We start from the raw sequence: 20,958 nt of genomic DNA on the forward strand, positions 1-20,958 counted from the left end.
AGTGCCCGCTGGCTTCGGCAATGTCCTTCTGGGATTTTGCCAGGCTGCGGTGTTTTCAGACCTATTTCTCCAGGGGGGTCACAGGAATCATCCTCTAAGGCCAAATGAATGGGATTCAGATGTCTGGGGGTCTGCAGTGCACGGTCCCACTTGGAGCTCACGCGTCCCTACCGCTGTCCCCCCAGATCCTGCTCGCTGTCGCACCAGGGAAGCCATGGGCTGCAAGACAGCGCTCATAATGCAGTAGCTTTCTCACAGGTAGCTCATACAGAAATAAGGGTGAAATTGTCTTCCAAGACTATTCCAGGAGACTTTCAAGGTGCATCCCTGCCTTCCCGTGCCTCTTCTTGAGCTGTAAATGAGGGTTCTGTCAAGAGGTTGTTTTCAAGCCCTGTTCATTTTCTTGCTCTGCTTTTTGCATGACCGCAATTGTATAGTACAAGAAAATAAATGCTTTTCCTCCATAAATATCTGAACTCCATGAGACGGTTGCTACAGGCAGAAATGTTGCTCAAGCGCTCTGAGGCTTGGACATTGCTTGGGTTGGGCTGTCGCAGCCTGCAATGATCAAATACCACTTCAGCCGCTTCTCTGATTCGGCTAAAGCTTAAAAAAGAAATCAGCAGCTTGCTGTTGTGAGGGGGCTGCAAACCACAGGCTTTTGGACCTGAACTCCTGCCCGGAGCAGCTTTGTAGGCAGTGAGAGCTCGCAGGGTGGCAGCCAGAGTTGAGCAGTGTGGACCAGGGCACGTCAGCTCTTCTGAGCTCCTTCCAAGGCTTAAACCGGGCTGGTGGACCTGGCCACCTGCTTTTGGGAAGACGTCAAGACCAAGCCCGGCTTGTGTTCACTGGCGTAACTTCATGATAAGATGTCTGCTATAGGGGCTTGGCAATGCAATGCCCATCGGCCCGGGTTAGCCAAGGACCGTGTCAGCCCCTGGCAAGCAGGAATGGATTTATTCCATCGTTACTGCAAGAAGAAAGATCACCTGCATCCCTTACATAATTCATTGACATTTTTCTTCCTCTCTGACCCATAATATATCATAATATATAACTCCTAATATATAATTTTGCCATGTTTCTTGCCCACAGTCAGTGACCTTATGAAGCTATTGATTAGTCCAAGCAACGAAATAATCTCGAGGGAGACAATCGGATATTGATTAATGTTTAAGCACTGAGGCGATAGGTATGGCCTGCCCTTTCTGCTGAGTGATTTGGCCCCTAAACAAACTGTCCCCTTCACACAATTACATCTTTAATGGGGATATTTCGGAAGGTACAATGCAAAAGTTGTAGCTGAAGAAAGGCATATTCCTATTTTTATTATCTGAACTCTAAGGCACTCTTCCATGCACCAAGAATCAACTGAATAAGCAACATCTTTAATGACAGGATTTGATCTTTTCACATAACCTCAGTAAAAGGAATCATGAATGAAATCACAATAAGCCCTATACATTTAGAGTTAATTCTAGTCACTTGTGCTTAATTTCCTCCTTCGTCGTCGTGGAAACAGTTCATGCTCCACAGTCTTTCTAAAATAATTTTAGGCACTCAGAATTCTTTAAATATTAATGGACAAAATAATTTCATAGTGTTGGTCATGCCAAAGCCTTTTAAAAATTGCACTTTAAATCTAATCCCGCTTCAGTTGCACAGAAAGATGTGAAATTACCTGAAACGCACTGTGCTTGTCAAATGGGTCTGAGAGCGTGGAATCAAATCCCAACACCGTCCCAAGGTTCTTTTGGGGTACGAGCTTAGCGTTCCGGCCCAGGATCGCAGCACCAGCTATAACATGTACATGCTGTCTTGTGGAGGTCATTTCTCCTGTCTTGCTAGATGAAGTGACACCTGCGGGCTGCAGGATTGCTCTGCGGCAGGCACACAGCTCCTGTGGCAGAGAAGATGGATGCAGCAAGGACAGAAGCGCCCATTTTAGATGCACAGGGGACATGGCCTTTACTTCCTTCCTTACTTCAAGGGGATTTGTTATAGGGGATTCGTGTGGCTCGTCCTGGAGAGGAAGATGGTGTTGCTTTTAAAAAACTAGTGAGCTTGTTTCTCTCTGCTTCACAGCTATTGATTTTCTAGAGAAAATACTGACATTTAACCCCATGGATCGATTAACGGCTGAGATGGGTCTGCAGCATCCTTACATGAGTCCGTATTCCTGCCCCGAGGATGAACCGGTGTCTCAGCATCCGTTCCGGATTGAGGATGAGATTGATGATATTTTACTGATGGAAGCCAACCAGAGCCAGATGTCTAACTGGGACAGGTACGGTACCCAGGGCTGGGCCAGAGACCAGATAGTGGCTTAAATTCTTTAGGCAGAACTTGACTGGTGAGTCTCAGACCTGCTCTTGATTGGATTCAGTCAGACGTGTTCCAGACCCATGAAAGTCACCTGCTTTTCCTTCTGTATGCTATATTGTAATTCTAGCCCAAGCTGGCACCTTGCTGAAGCCAATGAGAGGTTCATCATTGATTTCCACAGGGAGCAGATGTTGAGTCTGCACATTCCAGTTACTGAGTATCTTTATGCTCTTTGTTTTATTCACAGCCTATGTTGTCTTCATTTGAGGTACATCTGTTTAAGTAATGCTACGGTTCTTTCCTCTGTCCCTATAATACAAGGTATAACATAATGTGATTTTGTACCTTATGGGGACCGGTCCTGATTTGGAGCTCTATATTTATTACTTTTCAAGGTGCCTAAGCCCCAGAGGCCATAGATCTGGGGTGTTTTAATAAAAAAAAATCCTTAATTGTGCTGAGTTTTAAATGGTTTGCTGAAAGTCCTACAGGAAGTTTAGAGCAGATCAAAGCCTTGAACTGAGGTCTCTCATGTCCTAGATGATTACCCCAGTTACTAGGTGTCCTGGGTTTGGCCAGGACAGGGTTAATTTTCACCGGACTCCAGGAAGGGGCACAGCCGGGGGGTGGGGGCTGACCCCACCTGGCCAAACAGAGCCGGGTATTCCATACCATGTGACGTCACGCTGGGTTCCGGTGGGGGGGGCGGCGCGGCGGGAACGTACTCGCGGCTTGGGGGGGCGCAGCGCGGGTCCTGTTTCGGGAGAGCGGCTGTCTGGGTTGTACGGTTCGTTGTTGTGTTTTCTCCTTATTTGTATCGTTGTTGTTCCTGTTTTCCCTCTGTTTGCTGTTCTGTTAAACTGCCCTTATCCCGACCCACCAGTTTCTGCCTCTTTCTTTTCATTCTCCTCCGCACGCCGGCGGGGGGAGGGGCGGCCACGTGGCGCTTTTGTTGCTGGCGGCAGCCGAAACCGAAACATTAAATTGGCGCCCAGACGTGGAGCGGGGATAACGGCAGGGCTGAGCAGCTGGTGTTAAAACTGCTTTCATAGATTTTGTTAAAATTTATTATACGCATTTACTGTGTTAGTTAAAGTAGCCGGTAAAAATGTTTCTGACTTTGATCAAATATCTGTGCTACATAAATCCTTACTTGCTGTATGTGTTTGCCGCCGTGCTGTTTGTTACCTCGGGAAAAAAGATCAGGGTGATGATTTTGCTGTACTGTACGATACCGACTTATGATATGATAACATCACTGTGCATGAAATTAGTCTTGTATTTGCATGCGGCACTGCGGTCATTTCCGTACCTCGGATCCTATGTCTTAGATTTTGTTAATAATCAAACCCAGTCTGTGGGGAAAACCGAAGGGGATACCTTCCCCCACTCTTTCGCCCCCCCTCTCTTCCTCAGGCTGGTCCTAACTGCTTTTGAGAATTTGAGTACCCATGGGATGCTCAGGGCAGCACTCTCCTTTTGTTCTGCCTCCTGAATGGGTTCTGGGCTTTGTTTAGGGTTAAGCAAGTCGTTAAGAACATCGTGCACAGACCTGCCCCGGGGCTGGATAGCTGTGAGTGGCTGGGTGTGTGGGACAGCATGGGCAGATGTCTAGAGCAGTGGGCACCTGCGGTGTGTTTTAAACTCACCCCTGAACAAATACAGAATCCAGACAATCTGGTAAAATATCTGCAAAAAGTGTGCTGCCACCCTGGGAACTCGAGAGAGACACAAATCACCACAATGTGCTGGGGTCTGGCCCACGCCTACCGAGCCATGTTCAACACTGTTCAGTGCCTTAAAGGGGAAAGGGGGAGAAACGAAGCGGCAGGCGCTGCAACTGGCGCTGCCCCCCCAGCCGGCCCTGCAGCCCCTCCAGCCCAGCAGGCAGTCACAGCCCCCCCGACCAGCACCACAGCTGCTGCAGCCACAGCGGCAGGGTCTGCCTCGGTTTCCCTGGCAGGCACAGCAGCTGCTCCAGCCCCAGCTCCAGCAGCAGGCATCACGGCTGAGCCCAATGACCAACCTGTGCCAGTAGCAGTCGCCCCTGTAAAACTAAAGAAAGACGCAAAGAGAGCAGATCGCTCCAGGAGGGATGACGATGAGCCAGGGTCATGGCAGGAGATAGAGACAGAGATCATCCCCCAGTCCCTGTCCCTGAGTGAGCTGCGAGACATGCGGAAAGATTTCAGCCGCCACCCAGGCGAGCACATTGTCACCTGGCTGCTGCGGTGCTGGGATAATGGGGCCAGCAGTTTGGAATTAGAGGGCAAGGAAGCCAAGCAGCTGGGATCCCTGGCCAGGGATGGGGGCATTGACAAGGCCATTGGGAAAAAGGAACAAGTCCTCAGCCTCTGGAGGAGACTTCTGTCAGGCGTGAGGGAGAGGTACCCCTTCAGTGAGGATTTTGTATGCTACCCTGGCAAGTGGACCAATATGGAAAGGGGTATTCCGTACTTGAGGGAATTAGCTGTGCGGGAGCTGGTTTACTGTGACACAGACGATGAGCAGGTACCCACAGACCCAGGTGAACTTAAGTGCTCACAATCCATGTGGAGGAAGTTTGTGCGGAGCGCACCCTCCTCACATGCCAACTCACTGGCAGTTGTAAACTGTAAGGGTAAGGAGGCACCAACAGTGGATGAGGTGGCTGTCAGACTCTGGCAATATGAGGAAAGTCTCTCTTCCTCCCTTGTCTCAGCTGTGGAGAAACTGGCCCGGGAGGTCCAGCAAATCAAAGAGAACATGTCCTACTCCCCACCTGTACGGGCCAGTGTCTCAGCTATTAGGGGCAAGCGTTTCTCTGCTCAGGAGAGGGAATACAGAGGCTATACACCACGGGGCACCCTGTGGTTCTGCCTGCGTGACCACGGAGAGGACATGAGGAAGGGGGATGGAAAACCCACCTCAAGTCTAGAGGCACGAGTGCGTGAGTTGCGAGGTAAAACAATCACCAAAGGGGATTCTGTTAGGAAAAGTGCCGCTCCAGTTTCCAGAAGCCAGCTCTCCAGACCAGGTAGACAGTTTGACCTTGATTCCGATCCTCTGGAGGGGACCTCCAAGTCATTTTTACAGCAGGTGAGCAGCAAATTCTCTGACCAGGATTAGAGGGGCCCTGCCTCCAGCCAGGTGGAGGAAAGGGACAACCGTGTCTATTGGACGGTGTGGATTCGGTGGCCTGGCACGTCAGATCCACAAGAGTAGAAAGCTCTAGTGGACACTGGTGCACAGTGTACTTCAATGCCATCAGATTTCAAAGGGTCAGAGTCCATTTGCATTTCTGGAGTGACAGGGGGGTCCCAAGAGCTGAGTGTACTGGAGGCTGAAGTGAGCCTCACTGGGCAGGAGTGGCAGAAGCACCCCATTGTAACTGGCCCCGAGGCTCCGTGCATCCGTGGGATAGACTATCTTAGGAGAGGGTATTTCAAGGACCCAAGGGGGTATCGGTGGGCTTTTGGCATAGCTGCTGTGGAGACGGAAGAAATTAAACAGCTGTCCATTTTCCCTGGTCTCTCGGAGGATCCTTCCGTTGTGGGGTTGCTGAGGGTTGAAGAACAACAGGTGCCAATCGCGACCACAACGGTGCACCAGCGACAGTATCGTACTAACTGAGACTCCCTTCTCCCCATTCATCAGCTGATCCGCCAGCTGGAGAGTCAAGGAGTGATCAGCAAAATTCGCTCACCCTTTAATAGTCCCATATGGCCAGTGAGAAAATCTACTGGAGATTGACAATAGACTAATGTGGCCTGAATGAAGTCACACCACTGCTGAGTGCTGCCCTGCCAGACATGCTAGAACTTCACTATCAGCTGGAGTCAAAGGCAGCCAAGTGGTATGCGACAACTGACATTGCTAATGCATTCTTCTCCATCCCTTTGGCAGCAGAGTGCAGGCCACAGTTTGCTTTCACCTGGAGGGGCATCCAGTACACCTGGAATCGACTGCCCCAGGGGTGGAAACACAGTCCCACCATTTGCCATGGACTAATCCAGACTGCACTGGAAAAGGGTGAAGCTCCAGAACATCTGCAGTACATCGATGACATCATTGTATGGGGTGACACCGCGGAGGAAGTTTTTGAGAAAGGGGAGAAAATAGTTCAGATCGTCCTGAAAGCCGGTTTTGCCATTAAGCGAAGTAAAGTCAAGGGACCTGCGCAAGAGATCCAGTTTTTGGGGATAAAATGGCAGGATGGGCGCCGTCAAATCCCAATGGATGTCATCAACAAAATAGCAGCTATGTCCCCACCAACCAGCAAAAAGGAAGCACAGGCTTTCCTGGGTGTTGTGGGTTTTTGGAGGATGCACATCCCAAATTACAGCCAGATTGTGAGTCCTCTGTACCACGTGACCCGGAAGAAGAATGATTTTGAATGGGGCCCTGAGCAACGACAGGCATTTGAACAGATTAAACGGGAGATAGTTCATGCCGTAGCCCTTGGTCCAGTCCGGTCAGGGCAAGATTTTAAAAACGTGCTCTACACCGCAGCCGGGGAGAATGGCCCAACCTGGAGTCTCTGGCAGAAAGCACCAGGGGAGACTCGAGGTCGACCCCTGGGGTTCTGGAGCCGGGGATACAAAGGATCCGAGGCCCGCTATACTCCCACTGAAAAAGAGATTCTGGCAGCATATGAAGGCATTCGAGCTGCTTCAGAAGTGGTCGGCACTGAAGCACAGCTCCTCCTAGCACCACGATTGCCGGTCCTGGGCTGGATGTTCAAAGAGAGGGTCCCCTCTACGCATCATGCCACCGATGCTACGTGGAGTAAGTGGGTCGCTCTGATCACCCAGTGCGCCCGAATGGGAAACCCCTGTCGCCCAGGAATTCTGGAGGTCATCATGGACTGGCCAGAAGGCAAAGATTTTGGAGCATCGCCAGAGGAGGAGGTGACACGTGCTGCAGAGGCCCCACTGTATAACCAGCTGCCAGAAGATAAGAAACCATATGCCCTGTTCACGGATGGGTCCTGTCGCATTGTGGGGAAGCAGCGGAGGTGGAAGGCTGCTGTATGGAGCCCTACACGACAAGTCGCAGAAACTGCCGAGGGAGAAGGTGAGTCGAGCCAGTTTGCAGAGGTGAAAGCCATCCAGCTGGCTTTAGACATTGCCAGTCGAGAGAAGTGGCCAGTGCTCTATCTTTACACCGACTCCTGGATGGTGGCGAATGCCTTGTGGGGGTGGCTGCAGCAATGGAAGAAGAACAACTGGCAGCGCAGAGGAAAACCTATCTGGGCTGCCCCATTGTGGCAAGATATTGCTGCCCGGCTGGAGCAGTTGGTTGTAAAAGTCCATCACATGGACGCCCACGTCCCTAAGAGTCAGGCCACTGAGGAACATCAAAACAACCACCAGGTGGATCAGGCTGCTAAGATTGAAGTGGCTCAGGTGGATCTGGACTGGCAACATAAGGGTGAACTGTTTATAGCTGGGTGGGCCCATGACACCTCGGGCCTCCAAGGAAGAGACGCGACATACAGATGGGCTCGTGACCGAGGGGTGGACTTGACCATGGACACCATCGCACAGGTTATCCATGAACGTGAGACATGCACTGCAATCAAGCAAGCCAAGCGGGTAAAGCCTCAGTGGTATGGAGGACGATGGCTAAAATATAAATATGGGGAGGCTTGGCAGATTGACTACATCACATTGCCACAAACCCGCCAAGGCAAGCGCTATGTGCTCACAATGGTGGAGGCCACCACCGGATGGCTGGAAACCTACTCTGTGCCCCATACCACCGCCTGGAATACCATCCTGGGCCTGGAAAAACAAGTCCTGTGGCGACATGGCACTCCCGAAAGAATCGAGTCGGACAACGGGACTCACTTTCGCAACAGCCTCATAGACACCTGGGCCAAAGAACACGGTATCAAGTGGGTGTATCACATCCCCTACCATGCACCAGCCTCGGGAAAGATCGAACGTTACAATGGGCTGCTAAAAACCACTTTGAGGGCAATGGGGGGTGGGACTTTCAAAACCTGGGATACCCATTTAGCAAAGGCCACCTGGTTGGTTAACACCAGAGAGTCCACCAACCGGGCTGGTCCTGCCCAGTCAAAACCTCAGTGCCCTGTAGAAGGGGATAAAGTCCCTGTAGTGCACATGCGGAACATGTTAGGGAAGACGGTTTGGATTAGTCCTGCCTCGGGCAAAGGCAAGCCCGTCCACGGGATTGCTTTTGCTCAAGGACCTGGGTGTACCTGGTGGGTAATGCGGAAGGATGGGGAAGTCCGATGTGGGATTTAATTTTGGGCGAGAATAGTCCATGAAAAATTTGTATAAAGTTAGTTGTTAAATCACCCTGTCACTGTCTGTTATCACTGTTATAATTGTTATATTTTGTACCAGTAGTAGCATAGTAAGAATTCTCCAGATTAAAGAAGGATGGACTTTTTCGATGAGAACCTAGCAGAGCACAGCAATGATGGGACTGGACCTGGTTTTCAACAACTGGCACCCAGCAACTTCATCAAGATCAACATCTCCTGCAGACTGTGGGCACAGGCCGCACCAGATACATCAGCCGTGAGCTCCGGATGCAGCAAGCGACCGCCCATCACCACACATCACCTCTCCTGCCAGGGAAGACCATTACGACAGATGGAGCCTGAAGTCATGGATTAAATGAACTCAACGGACACTTTAGAGTGATGATCCATAGACTAAGGGAATGATATCTGGAGACCGGAGAAGTGGTGGTGATCAACTGGACAATGGGGGACCTGGGCATGACGTAGATGGTATGGAATAAGGGGTGGATAATGTCCTGGGTTCGGCCAGGACAGGGTTAATTTTCATCGGACTCCAGGAAGGGGCACAGCCGGGGGGGTGGGGGCTGACCCCACCTGGCCAAACAGAGCCGGGTATTCCATACCATGTGACGTCACGCTGGGTTCCGGTGGGGGGGGCGACGCGGCGGGAACGTACTTGCGGCTTGGGGGGGCGCAGCGCGGGTCCTGTTTTGGGAGAGCGGCTGTCTGGGTTGTACGGTTCGTTGTTGTGTTTTCTCCTTATTTGTATCGTTGTTGTTCCTGTTTTCCCTCTGTTTGCTGTTCTGTTAAACTGCCCTTATCCCGACCCACCAGTTTCTGCCTCTTTCTTTTCATTCTCCTCCGCACGCCGGCGGGGGGAGGGGCGGCCGCGTGGCGCTTTTGTTGCTGGCGGCAGCCGAAACCGAAACACTAGGCCAGTCCCAGTACTGGAGCAGGTAGGACAAAATAAGCAGCTAAGAATTAACTAGGTTCACTTTCCTATAGAGCTCCTTCCAGCTGAGTGGGGTGAGCTGGCTGAGGATGTCTGCAGCATTGTTCCTCAATTAAATCTCCTCACCTTCTTAATCCACTATATTTCACCAGCATTGAAAAAATAATCCAAAGAAATCCTTTGCCTTCACTGTTATTAATCTTTTTGCCTGGGCGAGCAAGTAGCAGGGTGGAGGCTGGGGGGGACAACCATGCAAATGAGGTAAAGAGGAAAGCTGGAATCTTTTCTCAGGATATCTGTCTTCAGTGTGTCCCCAGAGCTCCGGGATCCCTGTCAGTTATAGTCCCCAAAGCAGCAAATCAGTTGCTGGAGGTCACCTGGTCACCTTTTTATTTCTTGTCTTTCTTGGTGTGACACAAGAAAGCGGGACCTAGACTGCTGGTCTTGCCACCCAGCTGGGGACATCTGCTTTAGTGCCGTAAATTTTGCAACACAAGCCAAGTGCTTTCAAAAAGGGAAACGAGTTTGCCTGTGTGTTGTGGGACACCTGAAGAGCCTTTCATTGCCGAGACGCAGAGCCCCAATGCCTGGGATAACACATCTTTTAAGGGCAGCTCAGTTAGGAGCCAGGGTAATTGCAATCAAGGGAGTCTGACTGGCTTGAGAAGTTACTGCTTAGCAAGGTGACCCTTCAGGGAGGCTCTTGGTCCACAATGTCAGAGTAAACTGGTGACATCCAATCTCAGTGGTGATTTAAGCTCATCTTTTTGGCTCTTATAGTCACAAACAAGAAGCACTCACACTGCGGGTGCTGGTCTCTGGGCTGAGGGCCAGTTTGATTATTAATATTGTTAATCATATTTTAATCCCAAGTGGAGAGCAGGTGATGATCGGCTAAATGAAGGTGCCAGTTGGTTGTTGGGCTTTTATTCCCACTACTGTTTCTGTCCATGCAGCCTGAGCATGCCTCAGACTCCTCATAAATCACTCAGCCCCCCCAGCTTTTCTTAACACACCAGAAAAAGGCCTCTAATATTAACAAGAACTTACAGATCTGTAGGTAAGCAGCATATTAGCAAGAAAAAGGTAAAAACAGCAGCAGCAGCTTGTGTATCTGTTTGAGCACCGCTGTTTCTAACGAAGCCATCATCCACGTGTCTAATAGCAGCGTGTCTTTCACAGGTATCACGTGAGCCTCTCCTCTGATTTGGAATGGAGACACGACAAACACCACGACATGGATGAGGTTCAGCGGGACCCCCGGGCGGGGTCTGAATCCATCGCTGAAGAAGCACAAGTTGATCCACGGAAATACTCACAAAGCAGCTCGGAGAGGTTCTTGGAGCTATCCCACTCATCCATGGACCGCGTATTTGATGCCGATTGTGGGAAATCATGTGATTACAAAGTGGGGTCACCTTCCTGCTCGGACAAATTGCTGTGGAGAGACAATAAGCCCCATCATTACTCAGAGCCCAAGCTGATTTTAGATTTATCCCACTGGAAAAGAGCAACCGTAGCACCCACAGCTGAGCTGTCTCTGGAAGAAGAACCATCCAACCTCTTTCTGGAGATTGCTCAGTGGGTGAAGAGTACGCAGGTGGGTCTCGAGTGTCCCAGTCCTCTCCCGGAGATTCAGGAACGGAGCCTGCCATCTTCTCCTCACCATCTCCACAAAGAACCCACGGAGGTGAACAGTGAAACAGACCCTGAGTTTGACTTGGATGTCTTCATCTCCAGGGCACTGAAACTTTGCACAAAACCCGAGGATCTTCCAGACAACAAGCTCAATGACATCAACGGAGCCTGCATATCTGAGCACCCCGGTGAGATTGTACAAACAGAGGTGTACCAGAAAGAGCAATGGTGAGGAACCCACACCCGGGAAACACCGCTGTATCTCCCTGCTCCTCTCTGATGGTGTGGCCATTGCCTGGGGTCGAGTTGCTTCTGTCTGTCATTGAGCATCCATTTTTTACACTATTCCGAATGCCTTTTTCTGAAAAGGCATGCACAAACCACATGCCCCTTTTGATGCCTTAGAAATACCTTTAAGGGAATCAAGAGGTGTGAATGAAATACTGAGTTTCTTATACTGCCTTAACACTCTTGCCTTGCAATCTCTGGGACCTGTTTGAAACTTAAATGTACGAGGGAAAGACAACAGTACATGATAAGTTTACAAGCAGAAGTCAAATCAACTTCTTTTCCTTTCTTTTTCTGTAGCATCTTAAAATGACGAGGACAAAATCAGCATTTTCATTATGGTCAGATAGATAGTCTCCTGGTTTGACGGGTTCCCAAAACGCCAAACTTGGAGCTCCTCTGAGGTACCCATGTGAGTACAGGTGGTATGGAGAGAAGCGATGCCAGGCAGTGTCCATGGTCAGCCGTCAGTCAGCAGGGAATGGAATTAGAGGTAGAGTTTGGCCATCAGACAGAAAATAACTCTTCGAGAATGTTAATGTGGGAGGAATTTGACCTAAAAAATATAGGCCACTTGGGATTTTATGATATTTTTTTCTGATTGGAAGATAGATTTTTTTTGCTAAGCACATTGTCCTTGTCTGGTTTCTTGCACATAAATTCTCCCTTCTGTTGTATGGGGTAGGTCTGAGCTCTCCGAGTACTTAGGAGGCCTCATGCGATGCATTTCAGTGTAACAACCTGGTGCTGCATGTCCTGTCTCGGGCAGCTGCCCAGCAGACCACCAAATTCTGGTGGTAAGGGCTGGACAGGTGTCAAGAGCTAAAAACAGGGTGTCACGGTGCGATGCTGCCTGGCACCACCAGCCACACAGACTCAGCAAGGGCACCCACCTTTGCTAGTAAAAAAGGAACGAAAGTACTACCATTTTACCTTCTGACAAAGATCTTGTGAAGAGAACAACAGTTCCTGTGGCATTAGATCTGTAACTGGCCATGGGCATGTATAAAAAATTACATTTCTCCGAGGCACTTTGCTTCCAGCTTCTTTGGAAGATGCTGGTGTCAGCAGGCAACCGAGCGTGGTTTGTAAATAGACACACACAACTGATCTACTGTAACTTCTGTTCTCATCCACACTTCTGAGCACCTTAAGAATTAATCAGCTAACAAGAGTTTGTATATGGAAGAAATGTTCTATACTTATATTTAATCAAACTCAGCAGTTTTTTAAGTGGAAAACCTGTAAATAGTGTCATAAAAGCCAATCTCCGCTTTCCTTGCCATCCTGTCACTGTGCTCTCCAGCACGGCGGTGCTACTTTCATTTGTAAAAGAGAAACTACTGTACTTGGCAACTCCAAGGTCCATATTTAACTATTGTTCCTATATGAATTGTTTCTACCCTTTTAACAAGCAAACTCCTCTGAGACTCGGATGAGAACTAACAGCAGCATTTACTGTATTAACCCTGGTTTCTGTCCTTGGTGGGATCAGGTACAGGTTTAGCTGTAGGAGAGCTTGTGCTAGGCATTGACAAGCCCCAAAACTTGCTCTTATTGTGAAGATCTCTCCTTAGGATGATTGAAATGCCATTACTCCAGCTGATTAGCAGCATAGATGTGATGGCTGCCAGCTGTGTAGATGGGGTAGGGTGGAAGTCCTGTGGCAGGGGTGGAGAAGACACCTGGAAGGAAAAGCCATTGGAGAAGGCATCTGGAAGGCAAAGCCATTGGGCTCCTGTCTTTGCTTTGAGTATTTGGACGTCCACCACAGTGGTTTAGAAAGGGGAAACAAAGGAGAAAAAGCGGGTTGGTTTCCAGTGTGTTGCAGATTATTTATATACCTCAACTAAAGCTCAGCACTTTTACTCATGGTGGGAGAAATTCAGACACCAAAGAAGTGGCCACCCCTGTGGTGGAGCGGATCCGAATTCGGCCCCAACAGCCCATGACTCACTGCCCGTGGTCCTGCTCAGCTTCACTGTGTACCCGGCAGCGGCCAGCAAAGGCTGGGAAGGGGGTTGCCAGTCCTGGAGTGTGTGCCCAGAGAGGAGGAGGCGGCAGCAGCCACACTTGTGTCCTGTCGCTCCCTGGTGCCACCCTGAGAGGAGCAGATAACACCCAGCCTCTGACGGGAGAGGCACAACCGCCGCGGTTGAAAATTAGATGTTTGGGAGCCGACAGAGTTGAAACCTGAAGGATAAGATCAGCAACGTGAGAGCTGACTTTTAAAACTCTTCTGACAGATTCAGCAAATATTTGCTACCGTTGGGTTAAGCACAGAGAGGCGCTGACATGTGAAATCAGCAGCGATCAAACCACGCCAGCGTTTTCCTCGGTGGACATCAGTCGCCACATCCTCCGAAACCAGAAGCCATTTTCCATGGGTTGTTACATTCGGCCTGAATGTCTTCACTAGAGACGTACGGGACTATTTATTATGGCCATGAAAGTAACAGTTTTGCTTTTCAATATTATCTGCTAAGGAGGAGTGGGAGCTTGGGGACCCACAGTTAAAGTCTAATATTAACTTCACAAGAAGTAAACGGAGCTTATTGCTGCTGCTCCGGATTTTCCATCTCGGTTCATGAGCTGTTACCTAACGTTGTTCCAAAACCTTGGCGTCACGTGCTGGGAAAGGGAGGGGAACGAGAGGGGTGGCTTTAATTTGTTACCTGAGTGTGCTCAGCCGATCACAAGCCAGATTTATTTCTCATCTACAACAATAAAATTTAAGGCTTGAGCCTTCCTTACTTGGTAGCGTGTAATTATTTTGCTTATTATGAGACTTGAAATGTTTATTCCAGTACTCGTGTCCAGGTTCCTTCTGCAAATGATCACGAACACCTGAATTAGTGCCTGCATCATGTGAATATTTTCATTCTGGGGTTGTTTGGGGTTGGGTGGCTTTTCACCGAGCTTTGCTTGGGCTGGAGCAGTCTGTCCGAGTGCTCAGGGTCATGGGGAGGGAATTCAGACCTCATCCCCCACACAGTGACTTCTGCAAACTTCTGCTTCTTGCAGTTGTTTGAAGAATTGTTTCAGTCCAAGATCAACCATCAGGCATTTCAATAAATTTGTATGTGTTACTTAAGAGAAAACAGGAGCATCACTATCATGAATAATACGGATGGTGCGATGGGCCACCGAGGCCCCGTGGCAGTGGGATGGGTGGACATCCTGGATTTAGAGATGTGCCGGGCAGAGGCAGGAGGGACAGAGGGTGCTCGTTGTGCTCTCTGAAGCTCAGGAGTGAGCGATGTGGCCCTGCTTGGTGACATGGAGAAGCACTGCAATGACAGCGCAGGCAACTTCGCTGACAGAAGCAGAGGGACTGCAGATGTCTCCAAGCTGAGGAGGACCTCAAGTTCAGAGGCTGGCGCTTAAGCCAGTGATCAGGTACGTAAGCGCCCTTGTGGGTCCCAACCATTGTGGCCAGCCTTTTACATGGTTTTATTTGAAGAAGAACGGAGGGAGCAGCATCCCACTGCCCTGAACTTGTGGAAGCTGCTCGTGGTGGCCTCCATGCCGGGATCTGGGGTCTGTCCTGCCACTACAGCCACCCACTGGCCACAAGCTGGGGACTGGGAAGCCATCAGGGAGACAAAGGTGCAGCTGCCTGCTCAGCTGCTCTTAAAAACACTTTTAAATGCCAGAATGGTGCCTCCAACAGTTGAGTTGCTGGCTCCGTGATTGTTCTTCCCCAGTCACAAATATGTGACTGTTTTTGCTGCAGTTAGTTTTTTTTTAATCGTGTTGGGATTCAGCAGCTGTTCCATGATCACAGAGCTGCGTTAAGCAGATCTTCAGAGCTTTACCATTAGAGTAATGAAAAAATCAACTTCAGCTTACTTTTAAATATGGTTTTAGGGACATCCTTGGAAGTGTTTCCTATGCATCCCAGAGTAAAACCACAACATAGTGACAATGAATATTACAAGCGGAGCTATCGGAGACTGGACTGGTGATGATCATTTCAGTGCCTTTCGATCCAACAAATTCAAGGGATTTCATGCCACCTTCTAACATTTCAGAGAGCTTGCAGTGAGAACGCTGTATAGTGTGGCATGCAGTCATTTGAAGTCTGAAATGGTCTTTTTTTTCTATTGATTATAAGAGGAACTGAAGAGGACAAATATACCATATGGTGTTTGCTCGTGAATAGTTGCCTCTGACATTTTCAAAGGCAGAGTTTGATTCTGAAGTAGTACAATACTCGGGTGAATGTAGTCCTCTCAAGGTGCATCTTCACTTGCCGAGACCATGCTCACCACAGTATTTTGAACTGCCGTCTGGCCGCTGTCAGAGCCAGTTTATAACAATCACGTTGCTAAATTCAAAGAGTAGGATTTTATTTATCAAAAAAAGGGGAGAATCTGTGTTAAAAAGATGACCTTTTCTCACAGGGGCTTATTCCGTCGGCTCTTGGGTTGCAGCAGAATAGACTGCAACAAAAGGATCTCAAAAGGGTTGCTTTGATTAATGTTGCAGTGAAAAGAAGGTGGTTTAGGGAGTCTGTATAAATTTTTGTTAAGCTTTGGCGAGAATATACCCAAGTACATCTTTGACAAGACAGACTATACCTAAAAATATAATTAATTCCTGTGACGTCACTGTTGCATGGAGTGTTTGTGTGCGTACACACAGATGGTATATTGTTTTAAGTTTAAGCAACATATAATATTGCTCCCAGAAAATGGCAATAGATGTAGGTAAAGGTGCTTCAAGGTGTTATTTGAACTGTCTGCTTACTCTCTGTGCTTTGGTGTCACTGCATGTCTGATGACCGCTTAGTGTTTGGGCACTAGCTCTATCCTCATGTTTGTGGGAGTTCCTATGTAGGTCATCTTGGTGGTGGTATAAATACCTGGGGCAAAATCTAGGGTAATTAAACAAAACTTTGATAGTCCAGTCTGCAGAATGGAGCAGGTATGAATAACCAGTGTGTGGGATTGGCTCTGTGATCAGGGATAGCAGAGGGAAGAACTGTAATTTATTTGTTTGTTTTTTGTTTTTTTTTAAAGAGTAAGGAGTTTTTCATTATATCCTATTTTCATACAGCTCGGAACTAGAAGCACACTTTATAAAACTGATTGGAACAGCCTAAGTCTAGTGCTAAGTCTAACGCAAACAGTCCACAGCAGAGCAGCCTGAACCTCGCAGCTTGGCTAAAACCACCGTCACAAACCAGCTGCTAAAACTGCAAAATCTCCAAGCTCTGCAGAGCCTTCACTCCTGTCTCGCATCCCCCATTGGCCCAGGCTGCTTGGGGACCTGGGGCTGCCACCGCCTTGTCCGGAGTGCTGCAGCCACCCATTAGCGCCTGCTGGCTCTGCCAGGGGTGCGCAGGGAGCAGGGGGGAATGAGCTGGTGCTGATGCCCAGTCTCACTGCCATGCCCGGTACTTTCCCATCCCTCACTGTCTGTTATGGCAGTTCCTTCCATAACTGCCGTCAAAAACCAGCAAGGCACCGCCGGGCAATTCTTACAACTATTTAAAAGGAGCTGGTCTACATTTCTAACTGTATGCAAACCAGTTTGGTTTTTGACTCAACAAGTGCAGGTGCAATGCTGACCATGGGCGCAATGCCGACCGCGGTCACATTTTTTTTCCCCCTGCCATTTCTCCTCTGCTGCACATTGACATTTCAGTGGAAGAAAGGCAATGCTGGCTTAGCGAACACCCTGGGAATGCCATGCCTCCAGCAGCAGTGGTGAACTGTGTGGCTCTGGGATGGAGCAGGCAGGGCCGGGCTGGCTGCTTCCCCATGGTTATTGCAGTAATTATTTCAAAATCCTGGGGCACCTCTCTTAGTCCTGCTGGCACTTCAGGAGGGCAGTGAAGATCAATGGAACAGTTTGAACTCCGCCAAGCCCAATTTTAAAGGGAGGCTGAGCTCGAGGATGAGTAACCATCTGGCTGCGAACGGGGCTTGGTGATGGGACAGGCAGTGCCATCGTGTTTCCGTGCAGTCACCGTGCTGCTCTTGGAGCAAGAACAGGGTGGGTTGATGTCAGATGGCTAGGGTGAAATAGGTTTTGGAATGACAAGTTAATAAAGAAAGATTCCCTTTAAGAATATATGCTGTCTGCCCTCAAATCCTGCTGGGCCACTGTTAACTGCTTCAGTGCATGATCCACGCTGCCTCTTGCCTGCAGCTGCTCATCCCACTGTCTGCTTCTGGAGCTGCACCCCACCGCCTTCCCAGTGCTGCCAGAGTTGGACGGGCTTTGCCTGGTCTGGGTGAGGTTCTCCATGCTCCCAGGGCAGAGGGACAGGCTTGGCTGGGAACAGAGACGGTGTTGGCACGTGGAGTTGTGCATCTGCAGAGGGCTGGCAGTGGCGGTTTATTTGTGTGTTGCCCCTTAATCCTCAGCCAGGCTGTGCCTTTGCTCAGTCTCTGATGGAAAAACAAATGGGAAACCGAAAGCAATGGTGGCAAAAATGTCAGCCCGTGAGCTGCTGAGCAACTGACCGAAATATCACAGCGCCATTTACAGAGGGGTTGAACAGCAGGAGCCTTAGTTTCTTCTTTTGGCTGTGACTGCTCTGTCTCCAGAGACACTGACTGACGTTTTGCACTGAATTATTAAAATTAAAATTAATTATTAAAAACCAGACATGGGTGAGACCTGTTCGTCGTCTCTCCACCGGGTGAGGGTCCGTTCCTGCAGCAGGTACTTGGTTGCTCTAAATGATGTTCCTTAAACTCGCGAACACAGCAGTTGCCAGTAAATGCCAAGATCTTCCATCCTCTCACCTGCCGCTTCGAGCTGTTCCCCCAGGAGCTGTGCGGTCTCTCTGTGCTGCTGCATCGTCAGATGAGCGTCACCGTGCGTGTACTTGGTTTCCACTAGCCAACCCTTCTTTTCCGATTTGGGGGTTGGAAGCAAGGCGGAGCGCTGTGCTGGGACTCGCTCTGCAGCCTGCTCCTCCCCGGTCTGCCGAATGCCCTGGGCTCAAATGACCCCAGCTCTGTGTGTCTGTGTTCAACCTCATCTGTAAAATGTGGGGATGCAAAAAAAAAGTTCTTTTCTACAGATTGATGAAAAGAGTGAGGTATCCTCTGGTTTTCTTCTCCGGTTGTTAAGATTTTAGAGAAGAATAGAATGGTTTGGGTTGGAAGACACCTTTAAGGATCATGTAGCTTAGGGCAGTGAAGTTATCCTGGACGGGTGTTGGGGTTGATGTAGTTTGAGAGTTAGCATGACTAGGCCACTTAAGCAAAACAGTTTGCATAACTGAACAGGCCGCTGGAAAGGACAGCTAAGAATAGCAATTGAGACAGTTCTGATAGTGTACATGATGTGGGTTAGCAAAAACAAGATGTGCTCAAGGACGTAGAGGCGGTCTGTTGCTATTGGCGTTAGTGCATAGTTACCAATCATAAGGGAATATGGGGTGCGTGAACAGCGTGTGATTTATGTCTGTAGCCTATCCGAATAAGCGTGATCGCATGTGCAGATATGAAAAATGTATATAACCACGCAAGCAGACCAATAAAGGGGAATCGACTGTGCATTGCATCAATGTGTGAGAGTCATTCCTGTCCCTGCACAGATGCTGAAACTCGGCATTGTGGTGACCCTGACGTTGATACCGCAGCCGAAGAAGGCAGGGGACTGCCGGCCGGCGAGGTAAGCCGGGCTGCCCAAGAGAGGCAGGAGCGGATCTGCGGCACGCCAGGGGCGTGAATATCGGCAGTATGGGTTCCACTGTATCAGTGTTGGAAAAGGCGGCGCAGAAAAGCCTGCCGGAATTGGCGGATCGAGCCAATGTGAAGTTAACTGAAGGAGAGATATCGGGACTATTATTGTGGTACCGCCGCCGAAAGCCGATAGTAACGACAGATCGGTTGTTTGACTTGGCTGTGTGGCAGAGAATCGGGGACTCTGTGCAGGTCGGCAACAAAGAGGAGCGACAATTAGCTCCTGGTTTTCGAGCTGTCAAAAGCATGATCAGCTGAAAGGAACGAAAGCTCAATTGAAAGATTTTACAGAGAATTTTGAAAGAACAAAGTCTTGCAGTTTAAAATCCCTGAGGAAATCATTACTTGGAAATCAGTGCATAACAGCTTTAAATGCTCTAAAACCCGTAGAGACTATCTTAGAAGCGGCTGCTACTCCTCCACCGTTATCTCCAAAGCAAGGACAGAGCTGCAGTCTTCTGAAATTTAACCCCACATACGATGAAATTCCTAACCCAACACAAGAAATGCGGGAGGTAAATCCGCCAGAACCTGACGATCCTTTAAATCCAGAGAAATGGGAAGCCGAACGCGAAACCAGGCACCCCGAAAGTGTACAACAGGGTCCCTCTATAGCAATTGGCGTACCCGACCTGAGATCAAAGCAGGGTGAATTCCAGCATAAAACCGCGCAGTCCCTCAGACACAGCACAGCCCGCAGCGCCAGCAACCACCACACCAGACGGGTCAGCGAACCTCACACCTGGTTGGGCACATGGCCCCCTCCCCAGGCAACCGGCAGCGTGGCGTGGCCCAACCCCCCCCCCCGCCCCCCCCCCCCCGATCCCAGCGCACCAGCCCGTCCCAGCCAGCCCAGAAGCGGCGCGGCAAGAACCATCTTCCTGACATTCAAGGACTTGATTGGAAAAAGTGTGTATAATTCAATTATTGCAGTAGAATTCCTTGTATCCTTATCACTGCAAACTGTTCTAGATGATTATAATATTAATGTATGCTAATGAGTTCTTGAGAGTGCCTGCTTTCTAGGGCTCTAGAGTTAAGTTTTGGAGAGTGAATTGTTTTGCTGCTTTCTGGTAATAGATTTTGGGTACCCAGGTAGGACGCTGCTCTTGAACATCAATGGTCCGAGGGATTGCAGGACCTCCAGCCGGCACCGAGGGATTCTCGGGGAGAACCTCTGATCCCTGGACCAAAAAGTTCTGAGCACGAACCATTAATAAGACAAAGGCATTCTTCCAGTGTTGTTTCTTGTTGCCTGCCTGTTAGTCGTAGTGAAAGCTTCACAGCATTGGGCTATATCCCTGGGGAGAAGTGAAAGTGCCCTTCCTAAAACAGAATTGAAAAGAGAGTACTCTTCCTGAAACTGAGGCTTGGGAATTTGTCTGTTAAATGTTGAATATTATTGTAAGTCCTTGCCTGTTCATAAGTCTTTGCATTGAAAAAAAAAAAAAAAAAAAAAAAATCATAAGTCTTTGCAACATTTGGATTTATGTTGAAAATTTGCTGTGCTTGTGCGTGTGCGGTCGCGACTATGATTGTGTGGTTTTATGTGTTTGTTGTCATAGTGTTTGTATTTCTGTGATCTAACGGATTTGTCTGGACTAAGTAACTGCCTTTGCGTCTTTGGTTTGGTGAGTTCTGCAGGTATTGTATATAGTTAATGAGTTATACCCTTAGATACATTGATTTTAGCCTAGGTGATTAATATGAATACAGGTTATGGTATGCACTTCACATCTATATATCTTTTTATTAGCATTTGTGTTCTTGTGTTCGAGTGTTGCACT

The 20,958-nt window shown here is 49.0% G+C and overlaps 1 protein-coding gene across 6 annotated transcripts in view; it reads left to right on the plus strand.

Moving 5' to 3' along the window:
• The window catches only part of LOC104335573 (mitogen-activated protein kinase 4), a 48,203-nt gene extending 34,023 nt beyond the window's left edge, over window positions 1–14,180 (plus strand). For all 6 annotated transcript variants that reach the window (XM_075446677.1, XM_075446676.1, XM_075446675.1 and 3 more), the window contains 2 exons: window positions 2,086–2,287; window positions 10,719–14,180. In XM_075446677.1, the coding sequence (XP_075302792.1) occupies window positions 2,086–2,287; window positions 10,719–11,406 (890 nt within the window). In that variant the 3' untranslated portion in view covers window positions 11,407–14,180. The remainder of the gene's footprint in view (window positions 1–2,085; window positions 2,288–10,718) is intronic.
• Window positions 14,181–20,958: the final 6,778 nt, after the last annotated feature.

This window comes from Opisthocomus hoazin, chromosome W (genome assembly GCF_030867145.1).
Source record: "Opisthocomus hoazin isolate bOpiHoa1 chromosome W, bOpiHoa1.hap1, whole genome shotgun sequence".
In the NCBI taxonomy this organism is placed as follows: Eukaryota; Metazoa; Chordata; class Aves; order Opisthocomiformes; family Opisthocomidae; genus Opisthocomus; species Opisthocomus hoazin.